Below are 26,766 nucleotides of genomic sequence, written 5' to 3' on the forward strand. Positions count from 1 at the left end.
TAGAAAACCAAACATGCTCTCAGCCCGGCCCGCATGGCTCAGTGGTGGAGCATCAACCTATGAACCAGGAGGCCATGGTTCGAGTCCTGGTCAGGGCACATGCCCAGGTTGCAGACTTGATCCCCAGTAGGGGGTGTGGAGGAAGCAGCCGATCAATGATTCTCTCTCATCATTGATGTTTGTATCTCTCCCTCTCCCTTTCTCTCTGAAATCAATAAAAATATGTTTTTCAAAAAATTAAAAAATAAAACCAAACATACTCTTAGTATACCATCCAGCATCACACTCCTGCTATTTACCCAAGTGAGTTGAAAACTTATTTTCACACAAAAACCTGCACACATTGGAATGTTTACAGCAGTTTTATTTATAATTGCCAAAACTTGTAAGCAACCTAAATGTCCTTCAGTAGGTCAATGAATAAATAAACTGGTAAATTCATATAAGGACTACTATTCAGCACTAAAAATAAATTAGCTATTAAACCATGAAAAGACGAGGGAAGCTTAAATGCATGTTTCTAAGCGAAAGAAACCAACATATTTTATACATTCTATGATTCCAGTGATGTGACATTCTGGAAAAGTAAAACTATAGAGACAGTAAGAAGGTCAGTGGCTGCCAAGGGTTAGGGGGAGGCAGGGATGAACAGGTGCAGCACAGAGGGCTTTAGGGCAGTGAAACTACTCTGTCGGATACTATAATGATGGATTCACGTCATTATACATTTGTCCAAACTCGTGCCATGTACAGCACCAACAGTGAACCCTAATGTAAACGGAGTAAGTGGAGTGATAATGACGTGCCGGTGTAGGTTCATCGACTGTAACAAGTGTACCACTCTGGTAGGGGGTGCTGATGGTGGGGGAGGCTGTATGTGTGTGGGGCTGGGAGTATAAGAAGAAGTTTCTATGCCTTCCATTTAATTTTGCTGTGAACCTAAAACTGCTCTAAAATTTAGTCTCTCTCTCTCTCTCTCTCTCTCTCTCTCTCTCTCTCTCACACACACACACACACACACCCCTCTTTCTGGAATGAAATTAGGCAGGATGGCCAGACCTCCTGCTGGCCTTGCATAGCTTGGTCACTGGCTTCGAGGGAGGGACTGCTCAGATATGGCCTCCCAGCCCCCAACCCAGGCTTCAAGAGTCCCACGGAGCTGCGGAGCTGAAGATGCTCACAGAGCACAGGCAGAGGAGTGGGGATGAGGGGGATGGTGGGAGGGGGCTTTCTCAGAAAATACAGGCAAACGAGAAAGCTCCACACAGCCTGGCCGTGGTGCTGACTCCATTAATTGATGTCTGAAAATCCAGACCCAGCATGTACCCCAGGCAACAAACAGCACCCTGTTCTAATTGCTCTGTCCTACTCCCCTTAGCAGCAGCGACACTTGACACTCAGTCCACTTTACCTGCACCTGCCCCCTAACCCCCCAACATCCCATTCTTTCTTTTTATTGGGCAACAGAAAGGATGGGCATTGAGATCATTGCTAAGGGCAGCTTGTGTGCATAATTTAACCACTGGCACCCTCTGGTGTTGAAAATCTAGACTTGTCTGTCCTAACAAAACAATTAGCCTGGGTTGGCAGGTCAGCAAAATAGAAATTGTCTTTGAAGACTTCTTTTTTATTTTTAAAAACTGTTATTTTCTGGGCAAGCTGTGTAGTTGTCTTAATAGGTTAAAAAATGCCAATGACATGTCAGTTAAAATGGATAACATGAGACCGACTTTGAAAGTGCTTTTAAAAAAAGTCTGGAAACACGAGGGCAAAGCTGGCTGAGGCTGGGGAACTTGAGATGATTCGGGCAGCCACATGGGGCTCCTGGAGGCAGGAGGGTGATGCTGGAGGCTGCAGACCAGTAAGAAAAAGTGGACGTGCCACTTGGAACCAAAAGAAACCTGTAATGTGGGCTGAACAAAGCACCCCAATGCCCCCCTCCCCCCCCCGCCTTCCCCCACCCCATCACTATTGCTGGGCTGCCACTCATCGGCCTGGGCTACCCGTAAGGCTTCTCTTTCTTGGTGTTCATTTTCAGCTGGTTTTGCATGATGACTGAGCTGGGAAGAAACAGCAGCCTTGCTGGGACTCTTTTGAAAAGGAAATCATTTTTCTCCCACTACCCAATTTTTCAACACATATTCGTTGAGCTCCTACTATGCGCTGGGCGGTGCAGCAGCAGCAGGGTCATCCCGGCCTTCATTCATTTTGGTTTCCATGTTTCCACCCTTTTCATAGCTGAGATTAAAGCTAGGATTGCAACGAGGTGGGTCAGCCTGCTGGGACTTCTTCCAAAGCAAGCAGACAAGGTTCTGAGAACAATGACAGAGCCACGCCTGAGGAGACGGGCAGGCCTATGGTGCCCGCAAAAGTGTCTTTGTGTTGGGGTGATTTGGCCCTTTGGGGTGGGCCACGACAATGGTTTGATTTCACAACAGGTTATAGTCAGCCATGCCATTCTTGGAGGTAGAGAATAAACAATTATTACCAGGAAATTGTCTAATTGTGCAAGGGAAGTTGGCAGTGACGGACTGCAGAGTCCTGGGCAGAAGACGAGAAAGGGAGGGTAGAGGGGTAGCTCCACCAGGTCACATGGGCTCCAGGTGTCACCAGATAGGGAATAGGGATCCCTGATCACACTGGAAATGCCATTCAAAGCTTTCCAGAGACTATGACTGGCCAGCTGCCTGCTACCCAGCATTGCTCAGATGAAAACGCTGGCTGAATCTCTGGCGACCTGCCATGCATGATGGTGGTCACCAAGTCTTTATTTATTTCTCTTAGACCCAGGCCAGAGGGACCCCTGCTCTGGCCCATGATGGCTTCTTCTGGTCATAAGCCTCTCCATAGGTAAGGGGTCTGCAGGGGCAGAAAGACTTGAGGTTGAAAAAGGATCAAAAGAGAGAAGTAAACACAAGGGATGTGGGGACAGTGAAACTGCTCTGTGTGAGCTACTGGAAGGGTGGATACACATCATTATACATTTGCCAAAGCTGACTGTCCATCCATTGATCCCCAATGCAAACTGTGGACACTGGATGGTCACGATGTATCAATGTAGGTTCAGCAATTGTCATAAATGTACCACTCAGGTGGGGGATGTTGATGGTGGGGAGACCAGTGTATGTGGAGGCAGGGAGTATATCTCTGTACCTTCTGCTGCGAAGATAGAACCGGTCTAAAAATAAAGTCTATTGAGAGGGGAGAGGGGAGGAGGGAAAGGGAGGGGCGGGGAGGGGAAGGTCACAGGAGTAGGAAAGGAGCAAGGGGAAATGGCCTAGTCAGGATAACAGAAGAATAGGAGAGAGAAGATCTGTGAACTTTTGCTGGAGGCCCTACATTCTGAACAGCCTTTGCCTTCTAGTCTCCCTGTGGTCTGACTCCCGCACAGTCCTCTGGGCTCCGGGAAACAGGTACCCTTGCTCTAGGCAGCTTCATTCTCCCATTCTTTGCTTGAGAGTATTTCCTGCCAACAGAGCTGAATACACCGTCTCTGGGCCATGTCCTCTTACATGGTCACCCAGGGACCCACAGCCTAGCAACGACGCCCGGGTATCTGGGTTGCTTTCTTAAAATATCAGTATTTATGAGATGATTGGATCTTCATCTGAATTCCCTAGATAGATAAATAATTAATATATTTACTAAAACCCAGACATGGCTTCATCGGAGTCCCATTCAAAGCAGGCTCGGTGCTTCCCAGCAACTCTACTCAACTCTCCAAAAATTCAGCACTCCTCTGCTAAAAATATTCAAGATTACTATCCATTCTCTTCTTACTCTTCCTTTGTCATAATGCCATTGAATGTTAGAAGGATGCCAGCAGGCTCTGTTTCTCTCAGGGCTGGGTGCTAGAATCCTAGAAAGGGAGCCAGGAATGTCTGGGAATCTCACACAGGTCACCAAATGGGCAAAAGTCAGCAATTCCTCCTGTCCTGGGTCCAGTCCTCCTCAGTCCCCACCACGGCCATCTCCAGGCTTCGCCACTCTCCTCATGCCTTCCACAGCCCTACTTCTCACCTCGACTTCAAAAAGGATCTACTTCAGAAAATAAGGGAACGCTCATCGCAACGCCCTCAACAGATTCAGGGCATCGATGAGCATTTTGCCCCCTCACTCCTCTTGGCTCCTATCCCAGACACAGCAAGCCTATCTGTACCCAGGCCGCCCCCTGAGGCATTCCCTCCATCTGGGAGGAGGCCCACCCCTCCTCTGCCCCTGATGTAGCAATGGTCTCCTCTTCCTCCTGGCTCATTAATCTCTCCTGTCCCACCGTCTTTTCCCTAATTATACAAGACATTCTGAAAACGCTACACCCTCCATCCTCTATTCACCTCTGCATTTGGGCTCCATCTTCACCATCCCACTGAGACAGCTCCTGCTGAAGTCACTATGACCTCTTCGTTGTTCAATACAACCCTACGTTGCACTCCCTGCCTTAAATAACCTCTTGGCACCACCCGTTGCTTCCTTCTTAATTGTTCAATGCTCTCTACTTTTTGGCTCCCACAAGGCCATTTCTCCATACCTTTCCTCCTGGCTCTGAGGTCCTTCCCCCTGTGGCTTTTGCTGGCTCATCCTTCTTCCTCCAAACCCCAAGGTGCTAGCCTCTCTCTTCACACTCAAGGCACTTCTCCTGGGGATGGCATCTACTCTATCGCTTTAACTACTACTTAGATATCGAAATGCTTGGTCTAAACTTCTCCCCCGGATTTAAATGAGAATGCCCAGAAGTTGGACAGCTCCATGTAAATTTCCCACAGGCACATGGAGGTAGCATGTCCCGAGCTCAACTCCACATACTGGCCTCCGGCTCTGTTGCCTCTCCCGTAATCCCTATCTCAGCAATGATGTCGCTGTCCTCCCAGCTGGGCTGGGTCACCACACCCAATAAATTACTCCTCAGTGTCACTTAAGTTATTCGCCTCCTCTCTATTCTTCACTGAAGACATTGCCTCATTTCCAAACCTGACAATTTCCCATTGAGATCCCTTTGATGACCAATTTGGTCATGGCCTCAGTTTTCCTTCTTATACGTTACTCTTTTTCTCATTTTTCCACAATGGGGATTTATTAATCATGTATTCAGTACAACATTGCCTTTAAATAACAGCCATGCAATATTCCTGCCTCATAGTTCATGGCTGTCCAACTCTGTGAGCGGACTGGACCAGCTTATGGAACTGGACACTCTACTTGGGCCCCCAGATGGTTCTCATGGTCCCATATTCTGTGCTATTACCCGTGTCACTTAGCATGCCCATCTGTGCAGAAGATAACTCACGGGCAGATCAGCAGGAAATAGAGGAAAGTTCAAGAGTCAAAGCTCAAACCCCACTTGAGCTACCAAGCTGTGTAACAAGAACTAGTTACTTAGTCTCTGAGCCGCAGCTCCCTCCCCGGGGACATGGGAAACGGCACCCCCATCACGAGCTGATGAAGGATGAACACAGTGTCTTAGGTGACAGCTTCTAGCACGGCTCCTTCTAAGAGTGGGCTCTGAACCACGGATTGTGACAGGAAAATATCTATCAATCATCTCAGTGCCTAACTCCAAAAATATTTGTTCCCTTCTGCTCCAATGTATCTTTTCCTTAAATTACTTCTATGCTTCTACAGGCTCATCTTGTCTCCCCAGCTTGTTAACTATCCTAAGAGGAGAGGGCACGCCTTCCTCCCCATGGTCCCCGGTGGAGGTGGAGTTCCCTTGGCCAGTGTGGTGTCCGCACAGAGACTGCTTAACAAAATGGCACAGTAGTTAACGGGGCTTGACAAGAGCTTGTGCCCAGACCTCCCACCAAACCTAGAACTGGCTTTTGAGGCTAAGAGAACAAACAAAGATTTTTAAAAAGAGGAGACAACAGGGGCACGGGCATGCAGGGGAAGGGGGTCAAGGGCAGGCATGGAGCTCCTTACCTTTACACTGCAGCCCCTGCCGCAAGAGGCCCCAGAGCAGGGACCCACAGTGGTCGCAGAAGGTGGGGACCTTGTAGTTGTGGATACTGAACTTGTGGGGCATGTTGACGCTGAACCGCTGGGAGCCCACCTGCAGGGACGGCAAAACACAGGGTCACGGCCAAGCTCCTGTGCAGCCTGGAGAGCTAATCACTGGACCTTCTACAGAACTTTCCAGAAGGCATGGTCATTGCAGGTGGCAGGCCCTCGTGTGGCTCTGAAAGCTGCCCTGAGAAAGGAGGTGAAGAAAGCCTCTCTCCTGCCCCAGGGCCTTTGCTCCTGATGCCTTCAGCCCGTGTGCTGCCGCTCTGTGCGACTCTGAGAGTCACTCCTTTTGGAAACCAGATCACAGATCCATCTGATTATAAGCTGCCTCTGACCCCCAATTCTAATGGCCTGTGATGATGCAGTATTTATTTCACAGAGAATTAAAACACGGCTTTGAAATCAACTACTGTGAGTATAGATAACCCCTCTAGTATACTGACATTCAGTCTTCTCCCAGATGGTCAGTTAGGAGAAACCCAGCTTTGCTACTGAATTCTCTTGCTTCTTTACCATCAGCAACTTCCCTAGTAGTCAATCTGACACTCGTCTGTAAGATGAAGAGACAACATAGTGCAGTGGTCAAGGGATCAGGCTCTGGAGCAGACTCCTGGGTCTGACCGTGGCTCCTTCCCTCACCAGCTGTGTGCCTTGAGACAAGTTAACTTGACCTCTTGGCTTCTATTCTCTTTGTTGTAAATGAACATGATAACCACCATCACACTGAGGCTGTTATGGGGCCAGATGATAGATGATCAAGTGCTTACATCAGGGCACGGTCAGTTCCCAGCGAATGTCGGCTATTGTTGTTACTGAGGCTACTTCCGCCTCCTGCGTGTTTCTGGGGTTTGCTAATCCCACTCCATTCCCCCATCACCTCATAAAGATAAGCTCCTGCTCCTATGTTGACTCTCTCCCTCACTGTTTATGAGCGGCTGTGGGGCCACTGGCACGTCAGTTAGCCACTTCACTGTTCCCATGAGATAATGGCATAAAAGAATACATGTTTTCCTCATGGGCTTTAGCTCTGGGATCACACAGCTCTTGGCACAGTCTCCACAGACGTAAATCCGACTCTGGTCCACGCGCATTCTGCAGGCTGTGCCTCATGCCGGAAGGCGGTGGACAACTCCCCTCCTTTTTGATCAACACAAGGAAGAAAGCAATGGGATCGCGGAGAGATAAGGCTTTACTTGGGGACCGCGGAGGAGGCGGCAGAGGGCAGAGATGGCAGCGAAGAAAGCCCGGGACTTCAACGCTGCAAATATTTACCTCGTCGGGAGTTTCCTGTTTCTTTAATCCAGCACACTTCGTGATGATGAGCTCATGGCATCGCTTGTGGACCACGCAAGTGCACACTGCAAACAGCGAGACATGGGGAGGCTGAGCGACAAGTGGGGGAAGGAGGGTTCCACCCCATGATTTAATCGGGCTTTGGCGAAGGGACGAGGGGAGCCATGCCCCTTCCGTCACCGGGTCTTAGCGTAACACCCTACCAGAAGTCCTTTGAGCAGTGGTTTCAAAGCCCTCCGCCATCCCAGCCATCCCAGTTTCCCACATGCCCTGGGGAAGAATGGACCATTTATATACAAAGGGCGTCAGCGGTTTTCTCCAGTTCCAGGAGGACCCGTCAGGTTTCTCGCTTCTATGTGCCCAGGCCAGGGAACCATTTCCCTTCCACGCAGTCCGTCTATCAGAGACAGGACAGCGTCTTGCTCATCTCAGGACCGCGTCAGGGCTGGCTGGTGTGTTAGGAGGAACGCAGCGGTAGAATGCGTGTTTTGTGGTACAGAAGTTCTTAAGCTTCTGATCTGGTTGTGTCTTTACATGCCAAGCATAAACATTTCCATTCACCTGACTACCTCCACAGAAGTGGTCTGTAGCTCTGTCTTCAGTGCCACGGGGCATGTGGGCAGTGAGGGGCTGAAGAGGCCAGCAACTGTTTGCACACACAGCGATGACCAAAAGGACCTGCCCAAGTCCCCAGGTGTGAGACCCAAGCCAACCAGTGGCTCGGTGGGGAGATGGAATGGCCTCCCAGACCAAACCACAGAGAACCCTCCACATGACCATATCGCATGCCCACCCTTCAATTCTGGACCACTTAACCTTGCATTTGTAGTCAATTAACTGCAAACAGAAACTTCAATAACTCTGAGTGCGTTTTCAATGTGTAAGAGCTAATGATTCCAGAGCAGAGGCAAAAAAGAGAATCGGCCAGGACCATCGGGGATGCTGCATAAAACAGGCAGGGGAGGGAGCGTCCCCAGGGGTGAGAGAGTAAGGGAGCTGATGGGACACAGAGAACCTGGTGTGGTGCCCAGGGGGACCTTTGAGGGGCCTCTAACTGACGCACGTGTCTCCCTAGGAAAGATGAGAGTGCTACTCGCAGACCGGCTCGACCCCTGGGGCCCCCAGAGATACATCTACTCCCACATGTGCATGGAGGAGCAATGGCCAGGCAGCGACAAAGTAAACAGGGTCCGGCTTCCCAAGAGGGTGCAGGAATGGAAACTGTGGAGAGCTCAGTGCCATCAAACCCAGCACACGCCTCCCACGAGCATTGGTAGCATTAGTGATGGGGATGGGCCCATGGGCCCCCGGGGATTTAGTTCATACAGCACCTCTTACCTTGACATTGGTATCCCTGCTTTCCTATGACACCCCTGGAAAGAAGAACACAACCCTGTAAGTAACATCACCAAGTACACCGAGTACACCAAGCCACCGCCTGCTGGCCACCACCCACAAAGCACCATGCACACTTGGTGTACCTAGCAGTGCAATCTCCCTCCCACTCGCAGGCGGCCCTAAAACGACTCCCTCAGAGGCCACAGAGGGCAGCCCCAGTGCTGGCGAGGGGTGCTACGTTTGGTCAGTGAACGTACTTGGTTTCCTACACAAACAGCCGTCCCCGTGGGACCAACAGTGCTCGGAAGCCACAGACTCCAGTGCTCCCTGCGGGCCTCGATAAGTCGCACGAGCCCGTCCTTGTGGGCAATCCTGCGGGCACTTCCCTGGTGTTCCAGAAGCCGGCAGGGATTGCAGGTTAGTCTGTGGCCGGGACTGGGAGTTCAGTGTACCATTTGGGTGAAGGCCAACATTAGAAGTTCCTTTCGTGGCCAGAAGAGTCTCTCCTGGGGCCAGTTTAGGGTCAGCATGGACACCAGCCAATCAACTTGGCCTGAGCCCTGACCTCAGGGCACCCACAGCCACTGGTCAGGGAGCCCCCTGGAACTCCTGGCCTGGCAGGGGCAGCCAGAAGGCATTCGGGCTACACCTCAGGAAACCTGGGGCTCAGTGTGCTGGCCATGGGCTCAGAGGAGACCTGAATCTGTACGACTCAGCTTTCAGAGCCTCCGTCCCTCCGAACATGCAATTCATAAACACGATACAGAGAACGGAGCTCGGAGGGCCCAGGCAGCCCTGGGAAGGAGGCCGTCTGTGGGTGGGAGCGGGGTGCTATTTCTGCCTCCGCTGGGTCGAGTCTTCTCTGAGCTGTGTCACCTCAGATCTCCATGCCCCCCTTGGCGACAGGTTCTGGAACACCACGAGGATGAGAGGAGCCACTCCTGGACACCCCGTCCTCCAGAGTGCAATTCAAATGCTACCCGGCTGGGTTCCTGCTGCAATTTGGCCTCATTCACTCTTCCCCACCGGATCCAAGCACGCCGGCAAGCTCCAGTCAGCTTCAAAGGCTCAGAGAGGTTGCCAGAAAGGCCGGTGGGGCTTCAGGAAAAGCATAAGCTTTCCGTTGTGCTCACCAGGGGTGGGATCCGGCCTCTGACACTTCCCAGCTGGAGGAGTGCAGGCTAGTCTTGCTTTGATTTCCGAGCCTCAATATTGTTGTTAGTAGAATGGGGTTCACAATACATAGCTCAGAGGATACCAGGAAGATTTAATTAAATATTTCCAGTGCCTGAGAGAGAATCTGGCATGGGATAGGTAGTCACTAAGTCTCCCGCCAATCCCCAAGGCCAGTGCTCCTGATCCCTTTCCACCTCCCAAACAGGCCTACTACTTACCTATCTCTGCTTATCAAACTCCTAGTCATCATGAAAGGAGAAATGCCACCTCCTCCAAGAAGCCTTCCCTGAGTACTTCAGCCAATGCTACTCCCTCACTCTGAAACCTCAGGATCCTAGCAGCACCAGTGTTACAACAGTTACTAAGAACTGCTTTGTATTAGCAATATTGGCAGTTGAGTGTTTTTTAACTTTATTATAGAGAAATTCAAACATATACAAAAGTAAGGAGATGGACCCTCATGGGGCCATCACCCAGCTCCAACAGTGATCAATGCATGGCTGTTCCTGTTTCTTCTCTACCCTGAGCCCCTTTCCCCCTCCTCCCACAGTAGTTTTTAAAACAAATCCAAGATTCATATCATTTTACTTGTAAATAATCCCGTTTGTCTCTCTAAGGATAAAGACTCTTTTTAAAGAAACCACAATCGCGGTACATTGTTGGTTATAAAATCTTCACTCCTTAAATGTGATACATGATATGATCCTAAGTACAAAGTCACCAGGAACCACGGTGTCTTTCCATTCGTTCTCCCAAGCACCAAACACTCACTTAGCTTTTTAGAAAAGTCTTCTGCAATTAAACGAAGAAGAAATAAAGCACATCAGCACTTTTTACAGTTTGTAATCTCCCAACGTGTCGGCCCAGAGAAGGCATAACTAGAAGATCCCAGGAGGGAGGGCCTTACCAGATAAAATCCCTGCAGTGGGAGCAGTAGGTGGGCTGCCGAAGGTAGGTGGCCATGAACTTGTGGCCGTTGACCTGGTGGACCCTGCGCCTGACAGCCCCTTGCCGCTTCCTGGGCCGCATGCGCTCCCTGAACACGCGCTCTTCATTGTCTTTAGGCGCTGGGGAAGGAAAAGGGCAGAAAGAGAACAGTCTGGGTTAGCACAGCTAGAAAGTGACCTCCTGCAGGACAGCTGCTCCATCCTCAGGTGCCTGAAAGTGGGAGGGGACATGGGGGGCCGCTGTCACTGGTGGAGGGATTCGGGGGTCTGAGGAGCCTCAGTGCTCAGCTCCAGCGAGACCACACGGGGTGGGAAGGCCCAGACTATGCAGTTTCCGACATCAGCTGCACCCTGAGTATCTGTCCCAATCCCCAGTCGGCTCCAGGCGTGGCTGCTCCACTCCTCCATAGCAGCTAGGTGTGGTAAGGGTGTGGGGTCAGAAGGCTCAGGGTTCAAATCTTACTGCAACTTCTTGAGCAGTGTGACCGTGGACAGCCAGTGTTCCCTTGCCCAGGCCCTCCGTGGGCATGGCCCTCTGTACATGGGGGTGACAGTGCCCACCCACGGAGCCCTGTGGAGTCAGTGGTGTGACCTCCCTCTGCACCCAGCCACCTGGCTCAGAGAAGTAGCTGCCTATTAAATCCGGCTGTTTTGCCTCTTGCCTCTTACCTAGGCTGGGACAGGAAGAGCCTTTTCCCAAGGGTCAGAGGAGAGGGGAGTGTAACAGTAGGAAAGCAGACAGTTTCTATGGTAGCCGCCTACAAGGCAGGACCCCAATCATGCTGGCATCTTGTTCTCGGACTTCCAGCCTCCACAACTGGGAGAGAGAGATCGCTGCTATTTAAGCCACCCAGTCATGGTCCTTTGTTAAGGCAGCTGTGCCGAGTAAAACACTGATGGCAATAGCTAGCGCTTATCAAAGACTTACTCTAGCAAAGCATGTTACATGTGTTACATGTGGTACCTCACTGCATCTCCACAATGACCCTGCTTGAAGGGCACTGCTATTCACTCCATTTTGCAGGTGGTGCAAACTGAGGAATAGAGAGTGTAAGTGACCTGCTCCTGTTAGCACAGCGCTGAAGTGGTGGAGCCCGGGTCCTAACCCCGAGAGCAGGGGAGAAGCCAGTGCCTCACTGTGCACATGCTGCTCAGAGGGACACCCCCTCTCCCTCCAGCCAGGACCGAAGCGCTCCTCCGAGTGGCTCTCATCTCGGAAGAGAGCAGCCACCTGTGGCTTCTCCAAGGGCAGGGCAGGCAGGCTCTGGGCCCTGCCAGGCTCCTACCACTAGTTCCGGCCCTGGAAGGTCGCCCCCATGGCACAGCTTAAAATGCACTGGGAGGCTCTGTGTCCCCTAATACCCCAACCCCACTCATCCTACCGTAGCAGTGTCGATCCTGGGGGGAAGGCATCACCCTTCCTGGGCCTCTTTGAAACTAAGATGCCCTGCAGTGGCGATCACATGTGCGAGCCAAAGGCTCCCAAGGGCGTCTTGTCAGTCCAGAGAGGGCAGGGATGGAGGGCAGTAAAACTGAGGGGGGAGAGGCAAGAGCGGCCGTGCATGTCCAGCGGGGCTCTTAGGGGAAGCAGCCTCCGAGCAAACAGGAGCGTTGTGGGCCCGGAGCGCATCCTCGGGGTGCTCAGACAGGGATGACACAGGCCGGTCTGCTTGGCCCCCTGCCTCCCGGCCCCCAGCCTGCCTGCCTTCCCTTTTCAGCTGGTGCTTATGGTCTCAACAAGTCTGACACTGACCTCCTTCTGGGTGTGGAAAGCCACCCCTTCTTACTCTGCCACAGCCTAGGGGCCGAGACCAGCTGCCCAAATTCTCACATGAAGACCTAGTTCTGTTTTCACAGAGACATTGACAGACGCGCGTGCACGCACGTACAGAAATATGGCAGTCATCACTCAATTGTGCAATCATAGGTGATTTTCATTTCTGCTTCATACTTTTCACTATATTTAGAATATTCTACTATTTTTATAAACTGGAAAATAAATGTGGTGATTTTAAAAAACACACAAATCTTTTCAGTAGCCCTTACTAGCCACAAACCTGACCTACAAAAAACAAACCAAAAAACCCAGTCCTGGCAGCTCAGGCCAGAGGATGGGAATTCTCTTTGTCAAAGGCATCCTTCCAATTCTTTCACAGAAGGATTTGCCAAGGAGTATATTTAAACAGTATATTTAAGATGCAATTTAATTTACAAATCCCACAAGTGTATTAGTCATTTGATCCTGGAAAATTGTATTTTCAGTTAAGATGGAGGTGAGTGCAATCTAGTTTTCTCTAGGGAGCACTGCTGTCGGGGAGGGGGGGGGTGGTATAGTCGTCCCCAAGGGCCTTACCTCTTAACTTTTTACAGAGATGACCAGCAACCTGTGCTTACATTGGTTTAATAGGGGTGCATTAAATACAGCAACCAACTAATTTAACTCCATTTGCCTTTAAAGACCTCTTGGAGAAGAGCGCTGACACCCGGATGGGGGGAGGAGGAAGGTGAGACAGGGAGCCAAGGATAAATCCTGCTAAGTCAGGGTCTGACTGGACTTCCCCACAGGGTTCTGTTGCTCCTGCCCATCCAGACTACTTCGTAAGTCAGGTCTTACGTCAAAGATTTGGGAAAACAGAAAGAAAGGAAGAGCACAGGTAAGCTTCATGTTCCCAACAGGTCCCTGGCCACCCGCTGTGGGCAAAGCAGCAGGACAGGCAACAAAAAAGGGCGGGGGCCCTGGCTGTGAAAATACCCCCATACTGCATCCCTCTGCACAAGGCAGCCAAGGGTCTGGCCAGAGTACCTTTGAGCCCATCACCCCCACACACAGAAGGAGCAGCCTGATCATGTGAGGAGGGAAACCGCAGGGTTCCCTGGCCTCCCAGCATGACTCTGCTGGGATCTGGAGTCACCCATAGAAATGGATCTCTTCAGACTTCCCACTGCTGTGAAGGGTCTCTATTAAAATGCAGCTCCCATTGGGTAGAGGTGTTGCATTATGTGTGCATGTGTACGCGCGCGTGTGTGTGGGTGTGTGTGAGAGAGAGAGAAAGAATTAGTAGTATGAATATGACATAATTGTGTGTGTGCATGTATAAGAGAGAGACAGAAAATTAATAGCAGCATGAATGTGACACAATCCTATATAATAAAAGCCTAATGTGCTAAGTGTCCAGTAGTCCGTTCAACCAATCAAAGCGTAATATGCTAATGATATGCTAAGGCTGCTCAACTGCTCGCTATGATGTGCACTAACCACCAGGGGGCAGATGCTCCAACTGGTAGGTAAGCTTGCTGCTGGGGTCCAGCCAATCAGGACCGAGCAAGACGGGCTGGACACACCCTGGAGCCCTCCTGCGGTCCCTCCCCAGCCCCAGTCGTGCACCAGTGGGGTCCCTCAGCCTGGCCTGTGCCCTCTTGCAATCCGGAACTCCTAGTGGGATGTTGGAGAGCCAGTTTCAGCCCAATGACAGAACGACAGGTCGCTATGATGCTCACTGGCCACCAGGGGGCACACGCTCAATGCAGGAGCTGCCCCCTGGTGGTCAGTGTGCTCCCACAGGGAGGGCGCCGTTCAGCCAGAAGCCGGGCTCACGGCTGGCAAGGACAGACTCAACACATGAGGTCAAGGGCACCCTTAATCTCAGTGCTCTCTGGGTGCCTTTTGGGTTAGAAATACCCACCAGGGAATTTCTCATAGGCCTAGACTAATGCACCCCTGGAGGCCAGCACTTCCTTCCAGGGTCTAGGAAGAAGACTGCCAGATCCAGGCATCAACCTTGCCCAAGACCCTTCCCCAGACTGACCAATGTGCATGACCTGCCACCCCTAAGTACCACTGTCATTCCTCACTGCAGGGTGGTCACCGACTTTTGATGTTCAGGCCCTAGCAAGTAAGTATGCTATGGGGTCGTCTTTATTGTTTTTTACTTCCCTTTTTTGACTTCTTTCTGTCAGTATGGTTGAACTCAGTGTTAGGAGACTGTCTGCCCCAACTTGCATTATGTCCTCCAACAAGCCATTTAATCTCTTTGAGCCTCTGTTTTTTTTATCTGTCAAGATGGGGTAATGTAATGGCTCTCCCTGAACCCCAAATGGTACACTTCTTTCTCTCTTCCTGGAGCAACATGACACCTCATTACTGAGGAAGAGTGAAACAGCCGCACCCCACTCTGCAAAACCTACTGATAGCCCTTGTTGTCCCCACCCTGCTGGGGCCCAGCTGCCTCCAGATGTTCCACATCTGCCACTGTGAGTAAAACAGAGAATCAGCATTCTCTCCCCCAACCCCAACCATGAGGGGCTTTAGAAAAACAGACTCCATCTCCAGATTTGGAAAACTATCAGGAAGACTGGGCTGACTCAGCACTAGGCCAAACGCGGGAAGAAATGTGACTCGTTTGAGGAAAGGATGGGGACCTCATTTCACATCATGAAGAAAACAATTCCATCACCCTGCTATTTTTGTCTAACTAGCTGTCAAACCTTGGATATTTTTCAGAAGCTGAAATATAACAACTACCACTTGTGGGGCCCTTGCCATGTGCTGAATGCCATTCTAAGCATCTTACATCCATGAAGTGCTATTCCATACAGATGAGGTACTGTTCCATACACAAGGTTCTGCTCCATATACATGAAGTCCTGTTCCATATACATGAGATACTGTTACATACTCATGAGCTATTACTACATATACATGAGGCACGACTGCATGCCCACGAGGTGTTATTGCATATTCATGAGATATTATTAGATATACATGAGGTACTATTGCATACCCATGAGGTACTGTTACATATACATGAGATATGTAAGTAACTTATACGCATCCTCTAATGCTATGAGGTGGTATTACTCTCAATTTACAGACAAAGAAATCAAAACTCCAAGAAGTTAAATAATGAATTTGGTGAAGGTCAGTCACACAGCCAACAAAGAGTAGATGTCAGTTCCAGAATCCCCACCCTTGCCTCCCAAGGATGGTAGAGTAGCCTGGGTCCCACTTGTGCCTAACTCCATGTATGGAAGTCTCCTCCCACTGCCGTTCACCCGCTTCTCCACACGTCAGCCCCTGCTCTCATCTAGAGACTTAGAGGAAAGGCTAAAGGGGACTGACTGGTACATGCGACACCCACACAATGGGATGTAATGCAGTGGTTACAAAAGCATATATGCTAAGTCCACCAAGAAACAATCATGGGAAAAGAAAACCAAGACATGTGTATAGCTTGTATTTGCATAAAAAAAGAGAAAAGGATAAATATACTCAAACAACATAAGCAAAAGTACACCTTGAGAATTTCTGAAGGGAATAAAATAATCTTCATCCAAAATGTTCATTATGTGGATACTGGATGCCAGGCACTGTTCAGGGCATAGACCCTTGGCCACCAGGATGGACCATGGCCATTCTCTCAATTATTCATTCTCAGCTATTCTGGACTTGGTCCTTGCTAGACAGCCTTCACCAAGAAAGCAAGGAATGACCCTGACATTCCAGACAACAGTGATGGGAGGGAGGCGCTCCTGATAGGAGCCACACGGAAGCTCTCCCAGCAGCCTCTGAGGAGTTAACTTTCCCTCTCAACACTTCTCTGGTTTGATTGTATGGCCTTATTGGCACGCCCCCCCCCCCACACACACACACACAAACACACACCAAGATCAATAAAAGGAAAAAATAAAAATAAATAAAACTAGGTGCTAAAAACCAAAGGAGCAGTGCATTTTATTTTGTATTTGCCACGAGGAAAACAGGCTCTAATGGGTTCATGTGAGATAAATGCTTCATGACAGTTTGAACTACTAAGTAAATATTTATGTGACGCCAAAGAATATGTTCCACATGTTGTACTCACACAATACATTAAAGAAAATTTCTGTTCAAAACAGGAAAGAGGAAACAGCAATGAACTCCCCGAAAGAGAGATCATGGATCTGTATCTTCCCAGCCTGAGAGCAGCGCCTGGAATCCACAGGTGGGATTCTCCATGCGACCTAATCAGAGGGCACTGGTGGCACTTCAGGCTCAGCAGCTCAGGTTTCATATAAACCATCCTCTTCTAGCTCTTCCTCACGTTCTGAATGATCTGTTCTGTGTTCATGACATTGCTAATGCTCTGTCCACTTATTAAAACAAGCGTGAACTGAGGTAAAACACAGTGATGGCTGGACCATGGGATGATCACCCAGGAAGAGTCCAAGGGAGAAAGCAGAGGGCAACCCCCCAATCCCACCACGCACGCATGAACACGGAGCACCACTGGAGAGCAGGGATTTCCTTAAGCAGGAAGTCGGCTTGCGTCCTCCCCATCTGTACTCATTCATTCCCTCCCTCCGGCCTCCATCCATTCAAAATTACATATGGGAGTCACTGAAACTTGACTGCATGCCTCTGGTGCCCAGGAAAATCACTACTTGCCAGAAGGAAATCACAAGCAAAACCCCTCCAGGCAGACCTGCTGAAAGCTCGAAGAGCATTCCCAGCCTGGGAAATCAGCCAAGTGGGGCATCAGCCAAGGGTGGGGCTGGAGTCCCTGCTGGTGCCAGTGATGGGCCTGCGATTCATACAACAGGAAACAAAGCTATTGCTGAATTCTTGGGCACCTGAGCCCTATGGGGCTTGTGTCCCTGAGGCCAGGTTCTGTCCATTGTTCATGTTGCTAAAATGCTGTATTTCAAAATGCCTGCGGGAGAACAGTGACAGAAATCCCAGCGGGGAGTCTGTCTACTCCCACATGCAGTCCGTGGTCCTGGGGAGCGGGGAGTGTCAATGCCAAGTGAGGCTTGGCACCCCCCTCAAATATATAACAAGCCTTTAAAAAAATGGTTTTCAATAAGCCCTGCAAGTACAAGGACTCAAAAAGTTGGGTAAAAACTCAGAGTTGTTCCTCTCCAAGGAAATCTTTAGTAAAAGGCACAAGATGTATATGATCTGAAGGGAAACCAGAGGATATCACAAGCCTTTTAATGCCACAGGCATCTGAGCCAAAAGGATTAGAGGTTCATTTATTGAAAACTCACACCTCTCCAGTGCAGTTGACATCAGCCACTCCACATTATCCAGTCAGTGGCAGGTAGCGTTCAGGAAGATTCGAGCAGAGTGAGCTAAAACTCATACCCTCTATTGGCCCACCTAGTCCGGACTCCAGACAGCTTCTCAAACAAAGTGGCTAAATGATTTTCCCAAATACCACAACAAACAAACTTCTTAGTTTCCCCAAACGTCTTCTTTGCAAAGGTGGTTCTGAGTTCTCACTAATGTTTTAAAGTTAAAATTTAAAAGAAAGACCCTGGCCTGTCCCAGAGAGAGCTGCAGTCCTGAGCAGGTTCCCATGAGGCTGACCAGGTGGGTATTTCCTGTTACATTAGCTGGGAAAGGAGAGTTTCAGGTAATCAGAAGATTATAAAAGAAGAAAATATAAGGCAATGAAAGAATGGCAAGACAAGGGGGATGAAGAAAGAAGATGCTTATTAAGTGACAAAGTCCAGGCTGTCAATTGGCTAAATGAACTCCACACCTTCTCAGGAAGCAGATGGATTTGTCTTTCCTAACAGAACCTCCTCTCCCCAGTGCTTTGGTCCATACTCACCAAGAAGAGAGCTCACCTTCCTTCCACCCTCCTTCCTAGTCACCCAAGCCCAACTAGTTTCCAGACCACGGCGCGTGTGTGTCCCACTCCCTCCACCCCACCCCCAATGCCGGCACCTCTCCCCAGCCAGGGCCACTGCAGTCTGAGAAACCTAATGAATTCCCAGTTATTGCTTCTGAGGGCCCCAGAAACTCCCATCTCCTCTTGAGCTGTCTTCCATGGTGATATGAGAATTTTGGGGAAAGAACAGTCACCATGTGAGGAGAGTATGTTGATAACAGCTCTGCGAAACATCAAAGACGTCTGCTAAATTTTGGACGGCATAGCTATGAACTCCCATACAGTGAACATGAAAACTTCCAAGGGCAAAGAGGGGAGGAAACTTAATTTTTCCATTCTGTTGAACCTAAGAAAATATTCTGAGGCCACAGATTCTTAAGGAAGATGTAGTTAGCGTAGATTTTAATGGCAATAAAGAACAAGTGGAGATAAAGTTCCCCAAATAAGTTATCTTTGTCCAGGGGGAAAAAATGACTGGCCACAGGCCCTGCCTTGAATAAATCTCAACCAACTTCTTGCAGGTATATATTCTTAGTCACTAGGGCCCGGGGGAAGAAGCAGTTATGACTCAACATTACCTAGCTCTCATCCTATAACTTATTGCCTTGGGGCAGCCCAGGAGTTGTGTCTTTACATATAGAAGATGGCACTTTCCTAACCCGGAAATCTGGTCCCTTCATACAGGGAAGTTACCGGCCTGCCCTTTAGGTTAGTCTTGGCTTGAGCAGTAACTGGGACTAGGCAGAAAGGTTAAGCTGAAGTGAAGGACTACCATCCAGTCTTCAGAGTCTCAAGAATCCCAGTGATGGATTAGCACTGTCCCAGGCCAAAGCACATTGCTTCCACATGTCAAACGTGTGAGCGAGTCTGCCTATTCCTACGAGGTCACGGGATGCCAAAGAAGAGAGAACTAAAGTCCATCTAGAGCAAGCATGTCAAACTCAAAGGCTAACACGGGCCACATAAACAAAGCATGCGGCCTGCAAGCTGAGAGTTTGACATGCTTGATCTAGAGGAAAGAGATAGAAAGCAATTTTGGTTTCTGGGAGAAATAAGAAAGGGTTGAACGGGAGGTATGGTATCCAATCTCCATGATGACTCCTGCCTTCTGGTATCCTCCTTTGTGTGGGCCTTTCCTATAATAAATAGAGATGACCTGCTGGCTCGTGTAACCAGAACAATTGTGCAGAAATGACAGTGTAACTTCTGAGTCTGGGTCATAAAAGACACTGCGGTTTCCACCTTGCTCTCTCTGGGATCACTCACTCTGGAGAAAGCCAGCTCCCATGTACTAGGACACTCAAGCAGCTCTGTGAGAGATCCATCCGGTGGGAAACTGAGGCCTCCTGCCAATAGTCAACAGTGACTCATGAGCCATGTGTGTTAGCCACGTTGGAATCAGATTCTCTGCCCCCAGGTGAGTCTTTCGTTGACCACAGCCCGGGCCAACATCCCAACTGCAAGCTCATGAGAGACCGTGGGCCAGAACCATCCCGCTAAAGCTGTAGAATTCCTGATCAACATCAACTTGATGAGATAATACATATCCATTATTGTCTTAAGCTGCTAAATTTGGAGTAATCTGCTATACAACAATGGATATATAATTCGAGAGAAAATGGGTAAACCAAGCAGGAGAGATGTGGGGTAGACATTGGAAGCAGTTTTTAACTGTAAGGACTGTACATTCCCTCAATAAATATTTACTGATTGCCTCCTGGGTGCTAGGTACTGTGCCTCTACTTTGTGTTACACATTAATCCTGCCGATGGAGAAAGAGAGAGGGGAAGAATAAATATTGACAGGACAGGTTATATTAGAATCCCAGCCACATGGCGAAAGTGAGGTAAGCTGACCTGGCTCCTGAGAGCTGGGAAATCAAAGATGCTGGTGTCCTAAACAAAATCAAAGTGATCCCTGTTGGTCTCAGCTCCACTGTGTTAGCTTTATCCCTTAGGCTTGAACCTGTAACCCCTGTTCGAATGCAGATCCTCTGGGAGAGCCATTATGAGTTCAGTGTGGATGAATTGCAGATCCTTTTTGGAGCAATTGTACTAGGAAGATGGGAAAATTGTGGGGCATAAAGGGTTCATAGGGCCTTCAGGGAGAATGGTGGCGGGAGATAAATTTTGGAAATGTTACAGTCAAAGGCTAATGGGTACTTGGCATATCTCAAGCAAAAGATAAAATCGGTTTTTTAAAAAATCTAATAATAAAAATAATAGGCACCATTTGCTGTATAACACGTGATGAGAACATATTTTCTAGACTTCTCCAAAGGATTCTACAAGGTGGGCATTATTATCTCCACTATACCAGTGGTCGGCAAACTGCGGCTCGCAAGCCACATGCGGATCTTTGGCCCCTTGAGTGTGGCTCTTCCACAAAATACTGACTTCTGCGCATGGGCCACGAAGTTTCAATCGCACTGTACGTGCGTGCCCGCACGTGGTATTTTGTGGAAGAGCCACACTCAAGGGGCCAAAGAGCCGCATGTGGCTCATGACCTGCAGTTTGCCAACCACTGTACTATACGAACGAGGGGACGGGGGCTAAGGAAACCTGAGTTACTTGCCCAAGGGTGCACAGTTATTAAGTGCAAGAGCCTGGTTTGGTACCAAGGCCCATCTGGCTCCAAAGTTCACAGTTTCTGCACAAACAACACATGTTAAAGAACATGGGTAAATAATACTATCCCCTTTTCATCTCATGTAGGAACTGGAAAAAACATGAAAGAAAAATTGAAGTGGTGTTCATATTTCTCTCACAGGTGATTTGTAGACTTTTTAAAAATTTCCTTCTTAAATGGTGTCAAAGAAAAAACGTTGAGGAAAAATTATTAACAGATTGGAAGGGGAGAGGCCAATTTCTTTCAAGTGAACATGGAGTTTGATGAGAAGTTCTGAAAGTTGTTTTGGAAACCAGACGGCTGGCAAAGTAACAGAAAACAAAAACTCAGAGACAACTCACTTTCCTACCACACTCCACATGCCAGGGAGCACGAGGGGGGACGAAGGGGGAGAGCAGAAAGACCAAAGCCCCTGCTTTCAGACCTCATACACTGATTCCAGTATTTTCCTGCTGAATGTAGAGAGGTAGGAGGAGATGTGAGGTAGCAAGCACAACCTTCACATAGCCAACCACTTACTGGAACAAAAGGTTTCTCTCTGCGTGAGCCAAGCAAGGAAGAACGTTTCAGATGAAAGTATTCCCTAATCCTGACCCACACCATCGAGTGTCTGGCAGGAATGCATAGCCATAAAGGAAAAGTCTGGTCTCTTTCCCAGGTCAGTCCCCTCCTCAAGCCTAAGGTTACAAAGATGCAAGTTCAATAATGCTATTTTAAAAAAAATGTTATCCTCTTTCTTCAAACAGCATTTAGCAAAGGTCCAGATCAAATCTAACTGGAAGCCCTGGCCAGTGCGGCTCATTCAGGAGGTTGCACCAAGTGGTCACTGGTTCGATTCCTGGTCAGGACACATGCTCAGGTTACAGGCTCAATCACCAGTAGGGGGCATTCAGGAAGAAGCCAATGTTTCTCTCCCTCTCCTTTCTACTCTCTCTCTCAAATCAATAAAAACATATTTTTTAAATATATATATATAACTGGAAAATTAGAATTGAGAGGTTAAAAAAGTATGTGTGTGTATAAGGAATAAGAACTAAAACAAAGATATGACACTATATCTTTTGTTCTTTGAAACCAACTTCCTGTGAAAAAAGAGTGCAGTGTTGAAGAAGGCACCTTCCTCTATTCTGGAGCTGCCCAAGCCTGGGCTAGCAGCCTGGTCCAAATGATCTGTGCAATGGAGAGTTCTCTGCTTGGGAAGAGCAGGACGATGATTTTCCTCTTGCCCTGGGGAAGCTTGGAGCCTTTTAAAAGCTTATGCCCTTATTTGCAGCTCGAGGGAATCCCAGTAGATTTCAGAGTGAGGATGACCTGAAACTTGACCACTCATTAACCAGAACTACTGGCTGATTCTCAACCGATCAGCCTGAAATGTATGCCCATTAGACCCCTGACTTGGCTCTATCTGAAGTTGATGTCTCGCCTGAAAACCTTCCTAGATATCAGAGCCGGCCTCTCGTTTCTCCAGGGGAAATCTCATTTCCTGTCGCAGTGTGATGGCTAAGGGAGTTCAGAAAAATATTTTAAAGGCTGAAAGGAAGGGGAAAAGAGGATCTTCTTTCTTTCAGACAGACAATGGCCACAATGTCTTATCAAATCTGAATTAGAACATAGAAGAACCTAGATCAAGCCCATTAACATAATTTCATCACCGTTTTCTTCTAAACGACCTAAATTCTCTTTACCTCCTTAAAATAACAGTGAGTCTCAAACTTCAGCATGCTTCGGAATTATTTGGAGGGCTTATTGAAACACACACCACCTGGCCAGCGTGACTCAGTGGTTGAGTGTTGACCTACGAACCAGGAGGTCGCGGCTCAATTCCCAGTCAGGGCACATGCCTGGGTTATGGGCTCAATCCCCGGTATGTGATGTGCAAGAGGCAGTCGATCAATGATTTTCTCTCATCATTGATGTTTCTATCTCTCCCTCTCCCTTCCTCTCTGAAAGCAATAAAAATATATTTTTAAAAAAGAAAGAAAGAAACACACACTGCTGGGCCCTGTCCCCAGTGTTCCTTTCAGCGGGTTTGAGGAGTGGCTGAGAATTTCACATTTAACTAGTTTACAGGTAATGCCAATGCTGCTGGTCTGGGACCATAGTTTGAGAACTGTCTGCCAGCGGTGGATCACTGGTGGTCCGTGAGGTCCGAAAGGTTGGCGACCGCTGGTCTAGACCACATTAGCCACTTTACCTGAATCATCTAAAAGTGAGATACAGCCGAAACCGGTTTGGCTCAGTGGATAGAGCGTCGGCCGGCGGACTGAAAGGTCCCAGGTTCGATTCCAGTCGGGGGCATGTACCTGGGTTGCGGGCATATCCCCAGTGGGAGATGTGCAGGAGACAGCTGATCGAAGTTTCTCTCTCATCGATGTTTCTAACTCTCTATCTCTCTCCCTTCCTCTCTGTAAAAAATCAATAAAATATATTTAAAAAAAATAAAAGTGAGATACTTATGTATTCAAAAGTAAGTAGGGCCCTGCACTGATGTAGAAAGCCAAAAAGACCATCACTCCCCCCATTACAACATAGCTCTGTGAGGGCCTCAGGAGGCACTGCTCACTCATCCCAGGTGAGGGGGCTGCAGGCTGAACCCCTTCCTCCCCTCAGCAGCTCAGGTGGTCATTTGAGGTGTTCACCACCTGGGAAACAGGGGAGAAGCCTGCATGTATGATTCCCTTCTTCCTCTGTTCTCGCAGGGAGACACCTTGAGCCTCTCTCCCTGTATTACAACAGGAGCTTTAAAATGCACAGAGACCATGGCCTCACCCTCAGAGATGCGATTAAATGGTCAGGGAGCAGCCCTCTAGGGGCATTTTCAGCTTCCCAGGTGATTTTAGCCAAAAGTCACTCATGAATTTATTCCAAAGAAAGTCTGTGTTCTCACTTTCTCTGCTGTTCATGTGGCCATGAGGACATCTTCACAGCCAGGGGGTTTGTTTTACTCCCAAAACCAAGAGCTAAAGAAAATGGCATTTCTTTATGCCTTCTTTTTCTTCTTCTTTTTTTCTTTTTAAAATATATTTTTATTCATTTCAGAGAGGAAGGGGGCGGGAGAGAGAGATAAACATCGTCTCTATGATGAGAGAGGATCACTAACCGGCTGCCTCCTGCGGGCCCCACAATGGGGATCAAGCCCACAACCCAGGCATGTGTCCTGACCAGGAATCAAACCATGACCTCCTGGTTCATAGGTCAACGCTCAACAACTGAGCCATGCCGGTTGGGCAGGTCTTATTTTTCTTACAAAGTCACTAGATAAGACTGCAGGGGAGGGGTGGTGCTGCTTGTGTGACTTAGGTGAGTCCATTCATCCCCTTGAAAACTTGACTCTCTGTGCTTCTCCCACAGCAGCTGGTAAATTAGGATCAGCAGGTGTATGAAAAAGATTGGAACTAATATTGCATGGCAACACTAGCTCTCAGTGAGACTCCTCTGGAGAGTAGTGACAGATGCCAGGGCCCGGGCCCACCACAGACAACTCAATCACAGTCTCTGGGAGCAGAGCGCGGGCACTGGTGGTGCTGTCAGCTCACCAGGGGGTAATAATGTGCAGCCAGGTTGAGAAGCGCTGATGGAAAGGGTGGGTGGTGGCAGTGCAAATAAAAATCAGGAGAGGCATGGAGGGACCACAGCACTGATGGACCCAGTGGCTTCTGACTCAGCAGTTGCCAGTGACATTGCAGTGTTTGAGTTCAGTGTTTTTGAGGCATGACTCAGAAATAGGTATTCCAGGGGAGGTATCCCCGGGAGGAGAGAGAGAAAGAAGGAAGGGGAGTTGGTATTCAGGGAGAGTAGGAGAGGACGAAAGAGGGGACGAGATGTTGAAAAACATGAAAAGTGCCCTTGACTGGGAGTCTGGTAACAGGATAAGATCTCGGTTCTGACACTAATCAGATATGTGAGCCCTGGGTAAGCCATTTTTCTTGCCTGGTCTCAGCTGCCTGTGAGATAAAATGACAAGGGTGGCTGTGTGTTTTCAAGTCCTTCTGACCTGAGATTTTCCAGGTGTGTTCTGTCAAAACCACCAGAGTGTTAAATGGGCATTTGTCTGAGTCCTGTGACTATGAGGGAGAAGCAGGGGCTTCGGAGCTGAGTACCTTCCAGGTAATCTCATGCAAATGCTAAACCAGCCGTGGGCAAACTACGGCCAGCGGGCTGGATCCGGCCAGTTTGAAATGAATAAAACTAAAAAAAAAAAAAAAAAGTCCGTACCCTTTTATGTAATGATGTTTACTTTGAATTTATATTAGTTCACACAAACACTCCATCCATGCTTTTGTTCCGGCCCTCTGGTCCAGTTTAAGAACCCATTGTGGCCCTCGAGTCAGAAAGTTTGCCCACCCCTGTGCTAAACACTGAGAACTGGTCAAGGGCTTCTATGGAGCTATCAGTTATTTGAAATTTCATTATCACACCCACCACTCAGTAACGTCAAAAGAGGAAGCTGGCTTGACCTTCCTATTTTTTTAAAAAAAAAAAACAACATTATTTTTATTGATTTCAGAGAGGAAGGGAGAAGGAGAGGGAGATAGAAACATCAATGATGAGAGAGAATCATTGATTGGCTGTTCCTGCATGCCCCACACGGGGGATTGAGCCCACAACCCAGACATGTGCCCTGACTGGGAATTGAACCGTGACCTCCTGGTTCATAGGTCCACGCTCAACCACTGAGCCACGCTGGCTGGGTGACCTTTCCATCCATGCAATTAGTTTTGGGGGTGAACCTAGCGTACTCTGTAAAACAAATTTTCCTACTATAATCTATAGTTTTCTTTGGCTACGTGTTTTGTGTTTTCTTAGTTTATAAGCTCCTTGAAAACGGGGACAGCTTGTCTAACAGAACGTTGGTGTTGTGTGTCACGGCTTAAACAAAGCCCCTTCAGTGGTCTTCCTTTTCTACAAAGTTATATTCTTGGAAAGCTGCCCGTCAGTGGAACTGCCATCAATCAAACCCAATTTTAAATGCACATTAAGTGCTATATAAAGAGCCGCGTGGTGAACGCTTTTGAAGAGTGCCTACACTTTGGGGGGAAGTGCTAATAATTACACCTTAATTCAACTGTTTGGTAAGCCTAAAGTTTTAACATAGCAATTTTGATGTAAAATAGAGGTTGTTTTGTGTTCCTTTAATTTGAAGTCTTAACAAGGGGTTCTGGGGCATATATTATAATACATTCTATAGTTTGTGCTCCTTCAGAATATGTTCAACAAAAGGAGGGTGTTTCATTGGTTTAAACTTTAGCTGCTTATGTGTACTGAGCCACTTACATTCACAGAACAGTGATGACCTATGCGTGTTTTCAAGGCCCAGGAGCCACATGGTGTCATGAAATGAGCATAATCTCTGTGAGCTGGGGCCTAGGTTCTCCTGCTCATCACCAGCTAGCTGTGTGCCCTCGGGTGAGTCTCTCTCCTTTCCTGGCTTCGGTTATCTGTGTGATGGAAATATTGGACTGTGTGGGGTTTACAGTTCCTTCTCTGCCTTCCATGGAGAGAAATTAGGCGGAAAAGAGATGAGAAGTCAGGGATGGATAAGAGAGTCTTTATTGTAGACCAAGTAGCCATTGCTACCAAGTAGCCATTAGAAAAAACCATTCTTCAAAGTAGCCCTTGCTAATACCACAGCAAACACAGGAGCCATACTAAGCAGCCTCACACCGCTGGTCAGTAACACATCTTTCTGCCAACTTAGGCAAAAGAGTCTTCTAGCCAAATAGTGACA

The 26,766-nt window shown here is 48.5% G+C and overlaps 1 protein-coding gene and 1 non-coding gene across 4 annotated transcripts in view; both read right to left on the bottom strand.

The window, feature by feature from the left end:
• Positions 1-26,766, bottom strand: part of PRKCE (protein kinase C epsilon) — a 481,203-nt gene that overhangs the window by 173,520 nt on the left and 280,917 nt on the right. For all 3 annotated transcript variants that reach the window (XM_059659939.1, XM_059659937.1, XM_059659938.1), the window contains 4 exons: positions 10,715-10,874; positions 8,632-8,666; positions 7,273-7,358; positions 5,917-6,046 (listed from right to left, as the gene is read on the bottom strand). In XM_059659939.1, coding sequence (XP_059515922.1) covers positions 5,917-6,046; positions 7,273-7,358; positions 8,632-8,666; positions 10,715-10,874 — 411 coding nt within the window. The remainder of the gene's footprint in view (positions 1-5,916; positions 6,047-7,272; positions 7,359-8,631; positions 8,667-10,714; positions 10,875-26,766) is intronic.
• LOC132214138 (U5 spliceosomal RNA) lies at positions 17,596-17,711 on the bottom strand. The gene has a single exon (XR_009448215.1). It is a non-coding gene; the product is annotated as a U5 spliceosomal RNA (small nuclear RNA).

Source organism: Myotis daubentonii, chromosome 12, assembly GCF_963259705.1.
Source record: "Myotis daubentonii chromosome 12, mMyoDau2.1, whole genome shotgun sequence".
Taxonomy (NCBI): Eukaryota; Metazoa; Chordata; class Mammalia; order Chiroptera; family Vespertilionidae; genus Myotis; species Myotis daubentonii.